The sequence below is a fragment of the Acomys minous genome, assembly GCF_964271855.1.
Source record: "Acomys minous genome assembly, chromosome: 6".
NCBI lineage: Eukaryota > Metazoa > Chordata > Mammalia > Rodentia > Muridae > Acomys > Acomys minous.
In genome coordinates this window covers 5645374-5664750 of record NC_140487.1, presented here as the reverse complement: position 1 = coordinate 5664750, position 19377 = coordinate 5645374, and the positions used below count along the sequence as shown (strand labels likewise).

Sequence of the window (19377 nt, the reverse complement as noted above, 5' to 3'; positions counted from 1 at the left end):
GATTCATTGAAAGCATATTATTGTTGCATGCATGTCCCCAGAAACTGAACTGGTTAGAAGTTACCTCGCCCTACCCCCACCTCCATCCCTAATTCCCAGTGGCAAAGCTCCTGCACAGGCTCACTGCCTTTACCAGCCTTAGTTTCCTCAGCTGGGAAGCCAAGAGGATTTTCTCTGGATCCCCTCCACAGGTCAAAAAAAAAATAGTTCAATAACTATCAAAGCATAAAGATTTTAATACAAAATGGTGGTAAATAACTTATGGGGATATCTAAAGCATCCAGCAAAAGCTGTTCACCTATAAAGTATAAGTAATAATTGGCTTCTCATTTTGAATGTTTTTAAGTCTTTTTAAATTTTGGAAAATCAAATGTGAGATTAATCATTTATTAGTAATGTGTCATGATATTTAAAATCCTCTTTAATTAGCATTGCATGCTCTGCCGCACACACTCCTCACCCCACAATCATCTTTATAAAGATGCACCATTATTCAGCAAATTATCTTCTATCCTAAGACTAAACACTCAGAGCTCTCTGCTGCTAGTGTTGCTGGCTAGTTTAAGCTGTAATTAATTGGGATTTGGACAATACTCTAATTGGGTCAATATGGTAAAAGCTGCAACAGCATGTCCTTTATGTAAATCTCCCTTTCAAGGGGGACAAAAGGAAAGACAATGTTTTCCCATAGATTTCAAAATGGAATAGTTTGAGGGCAGTTTAAGTTGACACTAAATATTTAAACAGATTTTGCCAAATTGCTATGGGATAAATGTAATAAAACAGACACATGATTATTTACAATTGTCTTCATTATCAAAAGTAACAGTAACAGAAAAAGAGTATGTTTTCTCAGCTACTCAACTGTTTATTGGCCTTGCTTTTGAAACAAAACTTGTGGATTTGGGATGAAAGTTAGTCATTCTCCTTCAATTCCCCAGGGTGCACCAGTCTCCCAGTACCAAAAGGAAATTATGGCACTGGGGAACTTTTATTTACCTCCCTACATGAAGGAGCTGTTTTTCTCAGAAATAATTGATGTTTTCTAAAATCTGTTAATCACTGCAAGATCCAAGCCAAGATATAAGCACCCTCAATTTTGATAGTGTCCCAAAGGGTTAATCCAATAAATGCGGTTTTATTGATCTAATACTGTATGACGAAATAAGCACAAAATAGCATCCTACGCACATATGTTTACAGTAGACAATGTTAAGGAAACATTATAAAATAGGAATGGAATATGAAACCACCACAAGCTAAATATGAATCTACCTGAAAAATTAAAATCTTGTGGTTGTCTTGGGTCTCGAGAGATGGTTCAATAGTTAAAAGCATTTATTCTTGTAGAGGACTCACATTTGGTCCTCAGGACCCACAACTGCCAGTAATGCAAATTCTAGGTCTTCTGACTTCTGTTGGCTCAGCATGCATGAGGTGTACATATATATACCCTCCACACATATATACATATAAAGATGAAAACATTTGTGGTTCTCACTCTAATAGTCCACAAATTCATACTTGAAAATAAATGAATATTTCTCAAAAATAAATATAAAACTATTAAAACAGTGATAGTATTAAAAAATCTATAAAGTATTTTATTTCATATATAAAAATCCTAGTATTTTGTATAACTTACATGACTTTTTGTCTTTACGGTTTGAATGTGAACATTAAGAAACTTTTTCTTTTCTTGTTTTGGTTTTTGGAGACAGGGTCTCTCTGTGTAGCCCTGGCTGTCCTGTACTCGCTCTGTAGACCAGACTGGCCTCGAACTCACAGAGATTCGCCTGCCTCTGCTTCCCCGAGTGCTGGGATTACAGGTTTGCAGCACTTTGCCTGGCACAAGCTATTCCTTTTGAATAAACTCCCACAGAGATAATACAGTCAGTTCTTTGTGTGTGTACGCATGGCTATTAATGTGCACGTATTGGTTGAGGACAAGGTCAATGTCATTCCTCAGGAACTGTCCATATTGCTGTTTGTGACAGTGTGACTCACTAGCCCGGTTTTGAAGATTGTGCTAGGCTGGCCAGCCAGTGACCCTCAGTGTCCACATGTCCCTACCTCTCCAACACTGGGATCCCAAGGCACATCGCCATGCCTAGCTTCTCACGCTGCTGGTGGGAGTGAACTCAGTTCCTCATCTCTCCAAGTCCTGATCATCGTACTGTTCCTTTGTTCATTTAAAAAGACCTCTATACTCATTTGCCCCTGAATGAATGTATAATTCATGTGCTTATTGTTACATATATCTTAAATAAAGTAAAAAATATAATGCCTGCATTTTTTGTCAGCAGAATAGGAATATGGACAGGCAACTAAGACACAAGAGGGGCATCCAGAACCTTCTCTCTTATAGGAGGAAGCAAAGTTGGCTTTTCTGTACTGGTTGTGGCTGACATGCAGTGTGGATGACTCAATGTGGACAATGAAATATACCAGGCTCTTCTGACCACAGACACTGCGGCTGAATCTGAAGTGACAATTGTCCCTTAGTTCACTGGCATCATAACTTATACCTTTTGGATATTAAGTGAGCCTAGATAGGATAGGTAAGATGACAGAAACACTCAGGACTGAAACTACACATGGGAAGCCTACAGCATCCATGATATCCCCTTAGCATCTGTTACACGTGAATCGTCACCCTATTTATCCTCATTGCCAATAACCCTGTAAGTATAATTACCATTCTCCCACTCTGAATAAAGGCCTTCGAGCTTAGAGAGGTTAAACTGCTGTCAAAGGTCAAGTGGCAGAGATGTGACTGTGTGGAACTAAGGCCCGTGCTGTTAACCACTGTAACGTGACACTTTTCTTACTACAGCAGGGGCTGTCAGCCTGACTGAGGTCTGAACTCTGGCAAAGACCTGGGGTGGACAGCGTCACACACCACACACTCATGTCTATGTGAATTTCCTTTCCACTTTGAGAAGAGCAGACTTGAAGGGATAATAACGGGGGGGGGGGGGTATGAGGTTCTAACAATGAACAAAACCAAAAGGAAATTAAAAAAATAAACTAAAACTGTAAAGACATAGGTTTTAATTCTAAAAATGAAAAGCATGTAACAGCCATTTAAAAGAGAATAGCAGAGCTCACATGGAGTTTGAAGGTGTAGAAAATGCTAGCTGCATAGAAAGTACAGGCAGAGTGAGAACATTCTTTGGCAATAGGAGGATGACGTCTGGGTGACTCATGCGTCGTGAGGACCAAAGTTCCGAGAACCACATTTCAAAACCACAAGGAGACATGGGGTGAAAGGCCCACTGTGTGAGCAAGATATAAATGATCTGGGATAATAGAAAACTCGAGGGTGGGGGGGGGGGAAACCTCTCTGTAGCATCGAGGACAGTCATGACCAGATTCTAGGAAGCAAAGTCCAGCATGGGGTATAGCCAGAAGACCCGTCCACAGTGGTCACCTCACTCCTACACAGAGTGTAAGAACATCTACGAGCCCCTAAGCTAAGTCTAGAAAAATGAAAAGGCCCGTCCCAGAAAAGCCTCAGGAACCTGTATGCTACTGTTGTGGAAAAAAAAAAATACAGTGCAGTAATGCTGGACCGTCCACTGGGATAACTACAAAAGCTGTTCTTACGTTGGCAAACAGTCTCAACAGAGAAGCCCCCTTCCTCTTTGATGTCGAAGTACGAGCAACTGCGCGGCACACACAGCCGCGTTTTACTACCTGAATCCACTCTCTGTCACAGCGCATGCTGACGGGGCCTTGACACAGAATGTTTCTCGGCGACACACTCAGTCTCTACGGGTTTTCTGATCCTTAAGCTACAATGAGAAAGTTGTCTGTTTTTTATTTAGCAGTCGCTTCTGCGGCTCAGTGAAAGCCGGGAGGTGCCGCCGGCTCCCCTAGACTCTGTCATCATGGAGTAGAGGAGCTCACTAAGCACTGACCCTTGCTGGGACCAAGCGTGGGCTAGGCGATTACATCACCACGGCTGACCCTTGCCATCCCTTGCAGGTTCAGGTAGGAAGGGGACTCAAGTACTCACTGTCATTTCTGAGGAAGTTATTAAGCAGCTGGAAAAGGGGAAAGCTATCCCAGGAGTCTTGAGGTTGGGCCTCCAGTGCGGTATCCATATCTACTGTGAATAAAGCCCAAAACTTCTCTGCGTGCTCAGCCAACAAGTCTGGCCACCAGGCAAATGCCTGCAAGAAGACAGACAAGGAAAGACAAATTGATGAATTGTTAGAAACATGTACAAGTGCTATGCCCCTGAAAATATACACCAGCCTCGACAGACAAGGAAAGACAAATTGATGACTTGTTAGAAACACGTACAAGTGCTATGCCCCTGAAAACATACAACAGCCTTGACTTCACAAACCAGTATGATAAATAAAATATATTTCCCCTTTTATTTTTTCATTTATTTATTTATGTATTCATTCATTCACTCAATTTACTTCTTGGCCGTAGCCCCATCCCTCCTCACCTCCAAGTCCCCCCTCCTTTCCTCTCCCTCCTCCCCTATTCCTCAGAAATGGGGATTCCCCCCTTCTCATCCACCCCAGCTCTTCAAGTCACATGAGCACTAGTGTGTCCTCTTCCCCTGTGGCCTGGCAAGGCAGTCCCGCCAGAGGGAAGTAACTGAAAAGCTGGCAAGAGAGTTCATGTAAGAGAGACCCCCTCTCCTCTTACTAGGGGACCCACAAGAAGCCTGAGCTGCCCTTTGTCTACATCTGTGTAGGGGGCCTAGGTCCAGTCCATGCAAGGTCCTTGGACAGTGTTGCAGTCTCAGCAGGCCCCTCTGGGCCCTGCTTAGTTGGCTCTGAACACTTTTAAGAACTTTTATAGGTGTCACATATACATGAACAGATTTGTAATTGACAAATTAAACCATAGGAAGATGTATAAAATAAAACAAATAGAAAATTTCCTCATATATAAATATTACACACAACTAATATGATTATTTCCAATATTCCCTTTTTATGAGTAGATGTACTAACATATTTGGCATCACACTGTATGGTGACTTCCTTTGACTGCTGTCTTTAATGATAGCATATGCTGCCTTTTTAAACCATTCCCCCAATTTTTGAGAGTCCCAGGGGTAATGTGGTAAGCGCTTTACAAATAAATCCTCAACTAAAATACTAGCACTCAGAGGAAGGATAGCAGGCTACCAAGAAGAGACTTGATACCCTATGAGCATATACAGGGGGAGGAAGTCCCCCTCAGTCACAGTCATAGGGGAGGGGAGTGGGGGGAAAATGGGAGGGAGAGAGGAATGGGAGGATACAAGGGATGGGATAACCATTGAGATGTAATATGAGTAAATTAATAAAATTTTAAAAATGGAAAATAAGATAAAATAAAATACTGATTATTTCATTATGGCTTGGAGATGAAATGTCTCTCCAAAAGGTGTATGCCATGGGGCTTATTATGAAGCCAGTGGTGCTACTTGGAAACTTCTAGAAGCTTCAGGATGTAGGAACTGGCTTGAATCTCTCTGTCTGCTTCCTGGGTTGGACTGCTTTGCCCTCCACGCCTTCCTCACCATGACAGAGAAGACCACCTGAAACCAAAATCCCAAACAGCCCCTGCCTCTCCCACTTGTTTACTCTTACAGGAACAGAGTTCCCTAAGTAGTACCTCTAAATATGATGGGATTAAAGGGGCCTTCGGAGCCTTTACACACTGCAGACTGCTCTCTAGGTACAGTCTCCTCCTGTCTGCTCATCACGCAGCAAGGACAGAAGCAGGTTCACACTCTTTCCCAACCTAAAGTCTCATTTCATCTCTCCGACACACAGCAAAGCCCGGTGACCTCCCTATTCCGGGGCTGAGCCTTACTTTCCTAGGGAGGACTTCGGGACTGCTAGAGTGAAGGAGGCCGCCTGGAAGGTTCCTGAGATCAGCAGCAGCTCAGCTTCATAGGACACAGTGTTGCTATGTGACCACATGCCATGCCTGCTTCTTAGACATGAGCACTGGTGAAGACAGCACATGCTGCTCTGTTTTTTACTTTCTACTCAGCCAGGCCTCTTAATGACTGATAATGAAAACAGTCACTTTAAAGAATTGTGTGTCTTTAGGAGGAGAACACAATACAGTTCTTGAAGATAACAAGGATGCTTCTGTTCTCGGATTTGCCTTACTTTGCCTATTTATAGAATTACAAAGAATCTTGTTTTCATACACTTATGGAGTATTACTAAATCATTCTTTGTGTTGTCTTTTAGGTCTTGGCTTTAATTTTCTATTGAATACCAGGTAGTGTCAATGTGTGTGTGGTCTACACGCGTGTAGAGGCCAGAGGTCTTCTTCTGTGACTCTTCTGTGACATATGTATTCAGGCAGGGTCTCCCACTTGAGCCCCGAGCTCTCCTACACGGCTGGCTAGTTTGAGCAGCACTGGGATTGCAGGTGGGCGGCCAAACCTGCCTGAGGGTTTTGCGGGTTTGAGAGTGTGAACTCACTCGGGTCTTCATCCTTGGGTAGCAAGCTCTTCTTTACCCACAGAGCATCTGCCCAGCCCACTACCATTATCTTTTAACCAATGTAAAACATGAACATTTCTGTGATATGATAGCATTCTCCCTATTAAGACTATTTATGAAAAAATTAAAAAATAAACCGTGCAGCCCAAGAAGCACCTGTTTACTTTTGAACTGTACTTATTTAAGTACAGACTAGGTTTTTATCGGGAGGAGATAAATGACAAAACTGAAAGAGTGGATTGAAAAATTCTGAAACACGATTTTAAAACTTGTTGTAGTAAACATGGCCTTAAAATCATAGATGTTAGAAAAATAATGTTAAGAAAAGTTACCATGTAACTAATGAGCACAAATAAATAGAAACAAAACCTGAATTAAACTAGAAAAATGTAGCATAGACTTAAGAGCTATAGACATTTAAATGTTTCCCTCAATATTGTGATTAAACGGACACAGGAAGAACTTGCTTAGGAACATTCTACTGCATAAATTGAGCACAGTGTCACACGTGATGACTATCTCTGAATACGTTTTGCTGAAATACGTGTTAAAATATGTATCTATAATATATATATATATAAATCTAATAACATATATCAAATAAATAATAATAGGATTTATTGATTTATTTTATACCTCTTGTTCCTGCCCTTTGAAGTGGTGTGATGACAAAGTAAAGTAGGACCTGAGATCCCTCCCTGAGCAGAGCAGGGTAGAAACGCTAGTCAGGATTCATTCCTGTGAAGATAGATGCTCGCAAAATCTCACTTCCTGTTCACAGCCAATACCTACACAGAAGGTTAAAATTAAGAACCTAGCAGCCGTGTTATCTTTGCATTGTTTCAGAACTATCAGACAAATCCCCAAAGCTCATTTTAAAGCTAACTTGGAAGAGAGAGCCAGTCTGGGAATGAAAAGTAACGGAATATAACTTTTAAGGAAGATTTATGATTTTGCTACCAACTATAAAACTTCATTATGTTCTTGCAGAAGTATTATTTATGTCTCAAACTGTAATTTAGTTAGTCTTGTGAATGGAAGTCAAGATGTGGTGATTTGGGAAAGTTTTAAGCAATCAGTCTTTTAATTAATTATTAATTTTTTGTGTTGGTTTGTGTCTGGGTAAACACATACCATGGGTGTGTGGTACATGTGGGTGCCCATGAAAGCCGGAAGATGGCATCCCTGTTCCTGGACTCATAGTCTGAGTTCCCTACCATGGGTGGTGGGAATTAAACTTTGGTCCTCTAGAGGAGCAGAAAGCACTTTAAACCACTGAGCCATCTCTCCAGCCCCCCAGGAACCATCCGAAGATCTAAGCAAAAGTTCAAGTTTTTTTTAGAACACAGGATCAGACTCGTCACCTGCCCCTCCCGTTTTCTAGACCTCACACTGGAGGCAGCCGGTCTAGTCTGGATTGGAGGGGAATAAGAGGGACTATACTGTTTCCTGCCAGGGTTCCCACCTCATGAGATGGCAGACGTTCAATAACCAGAGCCCCACTGAGGGTGGAGGAAACCCCTCTCAGAAAAGCACCTACTGGCAGGGCAACATCATGAGAGCCATTCTAGATCTGTCCTGGCTCCAGTGCTAAGCCATGACTTAGTGTAAGTGATCCAACAGAGGCAGATTTATCAGTATGCTAAGTTTATCAATAGGCAAGTTTATCAATATGCTAAGAGGAAAGTATACACGAATCCTGAATGGTAGCTATAATATACATGACAAGATGATAATACTTTAAAAGCTTTGTCAGTTTTACGTAAAGTAGGTTTTTGTTTTTTGCTTTCCCTTTGAGACAGGGTTTCTCAGTGTATCTCTTGCTGCCCTGGTACTAGATCATGTTGACCTACAACTCAGAGATCCTGCCTCAGCCTCCCAAGTACTGGGATTAAAGATGTGCGCCACCAGCGCCTGGCCTCAAAGCAGTCGAACACGGAGGTAGGTGAGCATGAACCTTGACCGTGGGGGTAAGGCACGGAGTTTCTGAACTCAGAGGCAAGGCTTGAGCAATCAGAAGTACATCTTCCTTGCCTGGATTTCCACTTCCTTGTCTGTAAGTTGGTAGCAAAAACATCTTTTCTAGCCTCTAGGTTACTGTGAAAATAAATCAACATGGAAATATCTCTCTGTGCAAAATGTAAATGAATATTATCAGTAATTATAAAAATACACTAAAACTCATGTATAGGCTTTAAAAATAATGTCCAGGTTACGCATGATGGCACAGGCCTGTAACTTATCAACGGGGAGGCAGAAGCAGGAGAATCTGAGTGTAAAAGCAGCATGGGCTACTCAGTGGGGTCCTGCCTTAGAAACAAGCAAGTTAAAAATTAAAAAAAAAAGCCCAATATGAATTTAAAAGATTATGTTTGCCAAGTACTATTCTAAAAGTCTTATAAGTATTATCTTAGTGATTCTCCCAAATTGATCGTTTGAGCAGAATGTATAATTATTCTTATTTTCTATCTAAAGCTAGTAAGTAGGAAAGCAATAATACAGTTTTCTTAGGTAACTATTCAAGGCACATTAGCTATCCATCCATCCATCCATCCATCCATCCATCTATCCATCCATCCATCCATCCATCTATCCATCCATTTCTATTTTGCATATCAGAATACTGATACTCTACCTTGATTTCTTATTGCTATAAACACTTATTATCACATAATTTATTTATATCTTGTTTAATTTATCTGAGGTCTAAGGCTTTTGATTGCTTTTACCTTTGGAATACATAATATATAATTTAATATAAAAATAGGTCTTCTCTACATTGAATAAAAACAGAAAACTTGACTTTGGAATGCTTTTTTATTTCTCAAGACTACTTTAGTCTACAAGGCTATAATTTGTGAGTGACCACAAAAGTTTTGGAGACAATTCAAGAACTACTGTATCTCTTGGGATTCCAATATACACACATAAATTCGCAAAGAATAATATGAAAGGCCATATTCTAGAAGGCAGTAGAATGGACCATAATATTAAGATAACATTTGAACTATTGTCAAACTAATTTCAGGATCCTCATAATTATTTTGATTCATTATTTTGATAATCATTTTTCAATATGGACATAAATATTAAAATAATGATATTAGGTAAAGACACCAGACTATATGTCATTTTAAAATGTTACCATTGTTCTTAAAAGTTTAAAAATTAAATATATAAGAATAAATTTAAACAAAGAGGTAAAAGGTCTCTAGTGAAAATTAAAACACTGATAATGGAAATCAAAGAGAATGTAACTGGAAAGATATCCCACATTTACATATTGAGGGGAACAATGTTAAAATGCCCATATCACCCAAAGCTAACTATATATTTAATGCCATCACTCTCAGAATATCTATGACTTTCTTCATCCAACTATAAAGAGAAAAATAAAATTTATATGGAAACACAAAAACTTCAAGTATCTAAAGCAATTATAAACAAAAAGGACAAAGTATGAGGCATTATACTGCTTGAATTAAAACTATACAGAGTTACACTAGTTACGGCAGTGTGGCACGGTCCTGAAAAAGGGGGCAGGTGAGATGGCTCAGCAGTAAAGGTGCCTGCCACCAACTTTGATGATCCAAGCTCCTGTGCAGGACATGGGAAGGGGAGAAGTAACTTTTGGCAGCGGTCCTCTGAACTCCACTTGTGCACACCAGCAAGCACACATAGGATAAATAATAAATGATAGGTAGATTGATTGACAGACAGAAGACAATAAAGAGACATGCATGAATGGAACAGCACAGAAGAAAACTTGCAATTGCAATTAACTGATTTTTCAACACCAGTACTAAGAACATACATTGGAGGAACAAAAAACTTTTAAAAAAATGGTACTGAAAAATTTAGATGTCCAAGTGAAGCTAGATTCCTATTCTCTCAACAACCATAAAAACCAACTCAAAATGGATTCAACACATAGACATAAAACCAGCCACTGGAACACTGTGAAGAGAACCAGTGCAAACACTAGAAGGAAGCAGGGAAGGCAGACGCAGATGCTGGGATGGGGAGGGGCTTCGGGTAAGACACGAAAATCACAGGAAGCCACAGCAGGAACAGACGAATGGAACTGGATCACACAAAAGACCCTATGCACAGCAAAATAACAGTTAACAGAATAAATGGATAGCCCACGGCTATGAGAAATGAAACATCTGAATGCTATGTATCCGTAAAGGGGGGGGATTCCAGAATATATACGAAAAACAATCCTAATATTCTCATGAAACTACAAAAAACAAACAAGACAAACCATAAAGCACCTCCCCCCTCCCCCAGAAAAAACTGGAAACAATAGCCAAGGCAATGCTGAGCAGGAACCCAGCAAAGCACAAAGCACTGCACAACCTGAAGAATATTCTGTCAGAGCTATCGTAATTTAAATGACATAGGTGGTTTGGGATGCAGGCTGACTGGCAGGATGCTTACCTACCTTGTACATGCAGCTGTGGGCTGTTATCACCACCATATAGAACCGGCATGGTGGCGCATGCCTGCCATTCCCAGAGTAGGGAGATGGAGGCAGGGGGATCAGAAGGTCAATGTCATGGCAAACCAGAGACCTCATTTCAAGAAGTAATACACACACACACACACACACACACACACAGAAACCCAAAAACTTACTATGTGGTGACACACACAAACAATCAACAAGCTGAAAGCAATAATATAGGAGCTTTATGAGTGTGAGGTCAGACGGTCCTCAACTCTCTCCCAGACACAGTAGCGTACTCCTAGAATCTGGAGACTGGGTAAAAGAGTCATGAGTTGGAGGCCAGTGTAGACTCTATAGCAAGACCCCCTCTCCAGAAAACAAAAAGTGTAACAATAACAACCACCAACCCAAACCAAAACGAACAACAAAGGCTTGGTTGAAAGCTCGGTTGGTAAGTGTGTGTTTGCTGCCCAAGCATGCAGACCTAAGTTTGGATTGCTAGCATCCACAGAAAGAGCCAAGGGCAGTGCCCTGTTCCTATAACTGGGGAGGCAGAAGCATGTAGCTCACTGTACCTTGCTGGGCAACCAGCCTAGCCTGAAAGAGTTAGCTCTAGACTCAGTGAGAGACTCTATTTCAAAGAATGGGGGATAGGTGTGACTGAGGAAGGCAGACACTTGACGTCAACCTCTGATCTGCACATGCACGTGCACATCTCCATGCACACGGAGCTGACTAGAGCCAGCAGCTTTCCCAGCAGGCAGTTGGACTTCCTAGCTCTGTCGAAGGGAACGGCTTTTGGATGAAGAACTGTTAAGATTTATTTGTTTTCTGAAATCTCTGATCCAACATACTCTGCTTCTGGAAATGTGGAGAAAGTCTTAAAGATTTTGCTGGAAAAGAACTAAAATCATCCTTCTGGGGAGAAAATCTTGAGAGGTCCAAGAAGCCTTCAGAGGAGGAGGGGCAGCCTGACAACCGAGTTCCTCACAAGGAGGCTGGACACCCACTTCACTGGGAAATTATGGAAAACAGAAACAACCACTCAGTCCTATTGAGTGGACTAGCCCTGCAGAGAGAGGCAGAGTGCAAAGCAGAGTGGGGACCCGAGCCACCTGGAGGTCATACCCGTGGCAAATGCATTAACCTCTGCAGAGCAAGCTGGGTGCAGTGTGCAACAAGGAAACTGGCCCGAGCGAGTATCCAGCAAAACTAATCTCAGTGTAGAGTGCTGTCCACCAACGCACTCTGGCAATGACTTTGAAATTAGACCAGTTCATTCTCAAAAGGGAAAATCTAATGTAAACGAGAAAAAAAAAAGATAAAAAAATTAACTGAAGACAAAACAAGAAGCCAAAGTTTCCAAATTTCTTGCACTGTGCTTTGGGTGGGCCATAAGGAATTAATTACACATGTGGTTACTAACTGAACAGCATTACCTAACAGTGCAGCAAAGGCTAGCCCACTCAGAAGCAAGTCTTGCAGTACAAGGAAAGGCCTAAGGTGACTTTAAAGTAACAACTATCAGAGCGGGTGCTGCTTCACAGTCCTATTATGAGGCTGTCATAAGCAAAGAAAGAAAAAGAGGAAACAGTTTTACTCACCTCTCTTCCCTGCGGGATCCCAAGAATTTGGAGCATAAGTAGAACAGAAAAATGCCACTATGTTACACAGCATTTGTAAAACAACCACCAGAACAGTCCCCGGTTCACTGCCGCACAGAGCAAGGTGATGCTTCTGTGCTGTGACTGTTTCAGTGAAATCAGTTGTAAGTTATGCAGTGAAACACAAGTAGCATCCGTATTTTAGCTGTGCTTGATTTTATTTTATTTTATTTTTTTTTTTTATTTTTATTTTTTTTGGTTTTTCAAGACAGGGTTTCTCTGTGTAGCCTTGGCTGTCCTGGACTCACTTTGTAGACCAGGCTGGCCTTGAACTCACAGCGATCCGCCTGCCTCTGCCTCCCGAGTGCTGGGATTAAAGGCGTGCGCCACCACGCCCGGCTTAGCTGTGCTTGATTTTAATAAGCATTTTCTTAGTGACCACATAGACTATATTAAAGACAATTACTGTAAAATGTATGGGAATATTAGCTGTACCTGTTTAGCTGAAACTCATACTGAAATAGGATGTTTGATCAGATTAAAAAGCATTTAGAGAGGCCTTGGACTGATGATAATCTCTTTCTGACCAAGACAAAGACGACGAAACATACCTACATTTCATCATATGATCATTTTTCTTTGTAGCATAGCGGTTATGTTAGCCCAGAAAACATCCTCCAGGGAATTCATTTCAAATTATTGAAGCAGCTGTTTCTTCAGTTTAAAATAAAATATCCATAACAAGTTCACACATGACAGATGCAAGCTAAAAACTAGATTCCGCAGTGTGAGCTAAAAGCAGATGTTTTGAATGATCATATTTATAACCAGATACAATAAATCTTAGTTGCCTATAGGAAGGCTCCATGGATACTCTTTTTCAAGAATTTGCTTAAATATAGGACCTGTAGTTTCTCATATTTTCTGAGAACTGGATTCCATTAAGCATAAATATTCCTTAAATTTGTATGTATCTGGGGTTTCCCCCCGCCCTCACTCCATCTGTTTCCTCGAAAATAAAAGCACTGTTAGGGCACCAAAGTTTATTATGTTTATTTAATTCTACATATTTCTTCCATTCAATTCAAAACCAGGAAATTGTTTTTATAGATTAACTCACAACTACAGAAAAGAGAAGTTTAAGTCTTAGAGTAAGCAGGGTGGTGGGTGAACCATTCCAGGTCTGTAGGAAGGGCTAACATGTAATTAGAACTTTAAAACCCATGGCTGGCAATGGGGCTCAGGGGCAGGTCTTTGCGTAAGACATGGAAGGGCCTGGGTTCCTTCCAAGCATGGCAACAAGCAACCAAACGACAACAAAGACGACGAAAAGGGTTGAGGAAAACATAAAGTTTGATGTGAACGGGAAGACTACAGTCGGCTATACAATTATGGATGGCTTTTGATTATAAAGCTCATCACAAATTTCCCATGTAGTGCTCACCAGCCCACACTTTCAAACAAAATGATTGCATCACAGGACAAAAACCAACTTATTTGGCATCTCAACATGGGTGAGCCCCAGCTCTGCCAGACAATGTATATGTTTCTTGGGGACGGATCTCCCAAGCTTCCTCGTGTCTTTATTATGTCATTTTTGTCAAAAACCGATACAGAATCTTCGTGCCACCCCCCCCCTCTCTCTCTCTCTCTCTCTCACACACACACACACACACACACACACACTCTTTGTAACACACATAAGTCACACTTCCAGGAAATGTATATCTTTGGCCTGATGCACACTGAGACTCCCATCAGGCTATCTTTTCAGTGCTGCCCCCCCCCATGGTAAAGCCCTTGGGGCATGGCTTTGCTCTCACTACAAGGCATCACCTCGGCATGATGCTCCTCGTTCTGCTGTAGGACTTCTATGCAGAGCTCTGCGAGACGAAGAACCTCTTCTAGTTTCCTGGCAGGAGTTGCTTGGTTCATGGTCTCTGCATTAAAAAAAAAAATCATCATAATGTTACCTTGAAAATACAAAGCCAGACATGTCCTAAGATGGAATGACAGTCAGAGGACTGAAACAGCATAAGGAAGCACACTTTTGGGAGAGAAGAGACGCAAGGAACACAATTGAATCCATTGTCTTTACAAAGCCCATTCACCAGATTGCAGAAAATATTTCACCCACAAAGCAACCACAGATCTGCAAGTGCTTTGCCATTTAGTACACAAGAACTAACAGGTGCAACAGCACATTAGATGCTCAACTTCTGCAACAAACAAGCCACAATTCTGCTCAAGGTCAGAAACACAAAGAGAGCAGACAGCACAGCCTTTTCCTTCTGTCTGCTTTGTATTATCAGTACAATATAGTTCTCACCAGATGAGTCATGCCTGGCATCAGCAAACCCCAGGTTTTTGTTGCTATTTGAATTCTCAGTTCATGTTGATCTCAAATCCAAGAAGTACAAAGTCACCTAGAACATCTCTGACAGCCTGCAATTAACTGATTTCCTCCCTCTTTGTGCCTGCTACCATCTTAGCCCACTTCCAACTGTGGGGGTAGCAGGTTAGGGAAGGGCAAAAGCTCTCTGTGAATTTGAAGGTTCCTTTAGCATTAAGCTAAATTGGTGCAAACGGACAGAATATAATAAGGTTAAGTGCAGATACCAGAAATTCAGTAAAAAGAGAAGGCAAAATAGCTTATTTCAAAGACACAACAAACTTGCAGAAATCAGAGGGGCCCTATGTGATACAGCTGTCTCAAAACTATATGAACAGTTTTTCCTAGGAACACTTAAGACAAGCCTACCTCATTCCATTTTGTGTTGACATAACAGAATACCTAACACTGGGCACTTTATGAAGAAAAGAGGTTTCTCCTACAAGAAGAACATTATGATGGGCGGATCTGGTCCCAGGGGTTCTGCTCGATCTAAGGCACCAACCAAGGACAATATGTGCAGTCATCATCAAACCCCCAACCAGATCTAGCCAAGGGACAGAACATACTCCATAGTTAAGTGGAGACTGGGGACTGACTTTCACATGAACTCTGGTGCCCCATATTTGGCCAAGTCCCCTTGATGGGAAGGCCTGGTGGCACTCAGAGGAAGGATAGCAGACTACCAAGAGGAGACTTGATACCCTAGCACCATATTCAGGGGGAGGCGGTCCCCCTCAGTCACAGTCATAGGGGAGGGGAATGGGGTGAAAGCAGGAGGGAGGGAGGAATGGGAGGATGCATAGGATGGGATAGCAAGTGAGATGTAATATGAATTATTTTATTTTTCAATTAAAAAATGAGATGGCAAAATAATAAATAAAAAATAAATTAAAAAAAAAAAGAAAAGAGGTTTCTTTAGTTTGGGCAGCTAAAAGTTTCGGTCTCTGAGCATATTACAACATGGTAGGAAACTGAAAAGGAAGGATGGCCATAAGCATAAAGGATCGTGTGTATGAGACCATTTTACTGTGCAGCACCCCACTCTCTGAGGAGCAGTCTCTAAAAACTGGCTCTGAGAGGACAGCATTAGTTCCTCGGAGAGTGGTCGTTCCAGGCTCCCATCACCTCTTCCTAGGCATCACCCCTTACAACATTAGTCTATGGGTAATATACTCAAACGAACGCGAAGTAAATGGCAGCAGCTCTGCCCCACATTCACAGATCCCTGCTACACTGAGTGTGAAGGGAAGGGGTAAAGAAGGGGCTCGGATTTTTAGAACTAAGCTCCTCCCTTCCTTCTACCTCAGTAGATACATTTTCTTGCAACAGACCTTTCCCCTTGACTTCACTCTAAATTTGGAAGAAATTCTTAACATTTTCTTGTCTTGAGTCATTCTCCAAGGGCAGACAACAATGCAGTGCAGCATGCCTTCCGGTTGGTGCTTGCTCATTAAACTTTTAATTTGCTTATAAGTCAGACATTGGCATGCAGCACACATGGTCCACACCCTGAGTCCCCCTACGATGGGGAGGCACTGCTTGTCCCTGACAGTGATCAAGAACACAGTGATTCCTTAGGAACATCAGCCTGTAAGAGGGAGTACATGTTCTTATCTCTGGGAAGTAAAGGGATGGAAAGAAACATTTCAGAACGGCAACTACAGTGAAGGTTTCTGTTCCTGCTTTGAGATGGGCTCTTGTTAAATAGTGTAGAATGGCCTGGAACTCCTGTATAACCCAGGCTAGCCCCAACCTAAGGATCTTCTTGTTTTATTTTCTCAGGTGTTGGGATTACAAACACAAGCCACCTTACTTTGCTTGCCAAACAAAAATTACTTTCATTGGCTTTCTGGTATTTTTTTTCTTCTTCTTCATCTCTCATTTTAAAACTAGCATGTCCTGATCTCAAATGACTCAACATCCCATATCACAAGCAAAAGGATGTTTAGACAGCTATCGGCTCATCTAGTTGCTTCGAGATCATTTTAACATTCTTCAACAAAGGTGAAGTCAAGGTAGCTCATGCCTCAGCATGACAGCCTACTTCATATGGAGGATCTTCAGGCTGTTTAACAAGGAAAACGGGAGCCTCAAAATGTGCGGAAACAACACATATATGTGATAGGAGCTGGGAGGAGAGACGTGAGGGAAGCAGGCATGGTACAGAGGACTAGCATGCAGCCTGTGGAAGAAGAGGATTTCTAGAGAGAACTGTAAGGCAGGCAGGGTTTATGTGAGAGGACGGATGGGGATGGTGGACACAAAGGATGACGGTTCTCTGAGAAGTCAGGCATTGGCAAGCCAGGGCTTCCCAAGCATTATCACACCAATTTCCCCAACACCTTTAAGCTACTTCAAAAATGTATATAAGTCACAGCATGAGAGAGATGAAACGCAAACATCTAAAAAGCGGTGAAGGTAAGGCTTGGGCTTTGTGTGCTCTTACTGTGCTGGGGAATGGTGCCCTATCATCGTGGGCTTTACGTAAGACTGGAGACCTGATGGGTAGAGGGACAGTGCAAGTATGCTGTAAGACCTCAGAAAAGGCTGAATTTTAGGAAAATGTGTTTAGCAGTTGTGTGCAATAAGGTGTGTAATGGAGATTCTGAGGAGCCTGTAGAGTAGAGTGGTGGACTCTGGGATTGAAAAGGGGAAGACATAAGAGACTCTTTCAAGAAGGTAAGTCCTGCCTATGTCAACAAGATGCCGAGAATCACTGAATCAGATAATCTTTAAGCTTGTCACTTAGAGAATTTGTAGTGACTAAAACTTTTGGGTTCTAAGCTGGGCAGTTGTGGTACATGCCTTTAATTCCAACACTTGGGAGGCAGAGGTGGATGGATCTCTGAGTTCAAGGCCAATCCGGTATACAGAGTGAATTCCAGAAAACTTTTGGGTCTTACGTTTTGAAATGTATAGTTTTAATGTTTGTATGTGTGTCTGGACACACACACTTCAGTTTTTAAAAAGGTTAATACAAACATCAATCACAGACAAGGAACTTATATTTTCTACATACTTAGGATACTGTTTACTGCATCCTCAAAGCCACCCTGTAAGCTAGGGAATCAAGATGTCTCTTGTTGGGCTCAGATAGTTTGAAGCCATTTTCTAAGGTCATGCATTACTGGATGAGATGGAATTAAACCTTACCAAGTGATCAGTGCTGGGCACACATGCAATACTAAATAGACTGTGGGTTGTATAGATGTGTGTATATATACACACACACATATATAGATAATGATAACTTTAAAGGAGATGTCATGGATTTGATTGGGAATTGGAGAGGACATGAGAAGAGTTGAGGGGGAAAGACAGTGAGATGCACGGCTAATGCGTGGACTCCCTAAGTAGGTAGGTAGATAGATAGACAGAGGGACGGAGGGAGGGGAGGGACAGGAAGGGGGGAGAGCGAGCTGGAGAGACAGACAGATACACACAGAGACAGAGACACAGAGACAATGAATGAATGAATGAATGAGTATTACTTCTTGGGTGGTTTTGGAGGATCCTGCCTTTAATCCTATTGTTTGGGAAGGAGAGGCAGAGGCAGTCTGTTTTCTTTGAATTCCAGGGCAACTGGGACTACACACAAAGACCCTACCTCAAGCACCAATGATTTGGCTTCTTTTTTTATTATAAATTCTCTGTCTAGGAATCACACACACATATATACAGCTGTAGTCACCAGTATGCAATAATAGAAAAAATATGAGGCAATTTATTTTCATTTATGTGTGAATGTGTTAACAATCAACTTTAATATTTGATGCTGTCTTCAACACAAACACTGAAAGCATCTTGTGTCCTAGGTGTAACTTAAAACCTGTTTAAACATTTTATTCTTCCTAAAGTTTACTGAGAGGAAGGAGACTTTGTCCTTGAACATAATGGCCACTCTTGATACTTTAAATAAATAGCATTTTTATCAAGCACAATATGTATAAACCGTTGGTTTTCACCCATTTTGACTAGAGCCAAGAAGTTTAATGCACTCCACAGTTAGAACGCCGTTAGATAACGCTATCAAAAGCTCCATTAAAAACCTACACCGAATAGCTGAAACTAGAGTTCCTCTTTAAGATGTTTCCTTCCACTCTCGTGGTTTCTCCCACATTCTTGAAGCTTTTCTCCAAGTTGTCAGTTGTTGTTGTAATACATTTCAAATAGTGACATTTAAAACAAACATGCCAAAGCAGCAAGGTCCCTTTATGAATTTCAATGCACTGCTCTTGGCTGTGATCTTTCTTCATTCTGGAACATTTTCCATTTTCACTTTTCTTTCTTTCCGTGGCTCCCTAAAGCATATTCTTTTAATTATTCCTCTGCACACTTAAAGAAGCGATCCCACTGGGGAAAGGCAGGGAGATGGGAAGCTGTGAGCAGACAGACGGACTACTTTACTTTGGATGCTTTAATTAGAATTCAAGACTTCCAGGAGCA

The 19377-nt window shown here is 41.5% G+C and overlaps 1 protein-coding gene across 23 annotated transcripts in view; it reads right to left on the bottom strand.

The window, feature by feature from the left end:
* The window catches only part of CADPS2 (calcium dependent secretion activator 2), a 506252-nt gene that overhangs the window by 75038 nt on the left and 411837 nt on the right, over positions 1 to 19377 (bottom strand). For all 23 annotated transcript variants that reach the window (XM_084784337.1, XM_084784356.1, XM_084784338.1 and 20 more), the window contains 2 exons: positions 14373 to 14476; positions 4022 to 4178 (listed from right to left, as the gene is read on the bottom strand). In XM_084784337.1, the coding sequence (XP_084640463.1) occupies positions 4022 to 4178; positions 14373 to 14476 (261 nt within the window). The remainder of the gene's footprint in view (positions 1 to 4021; positions 4179 to 14372; positions 14477 to 19377) is intronic.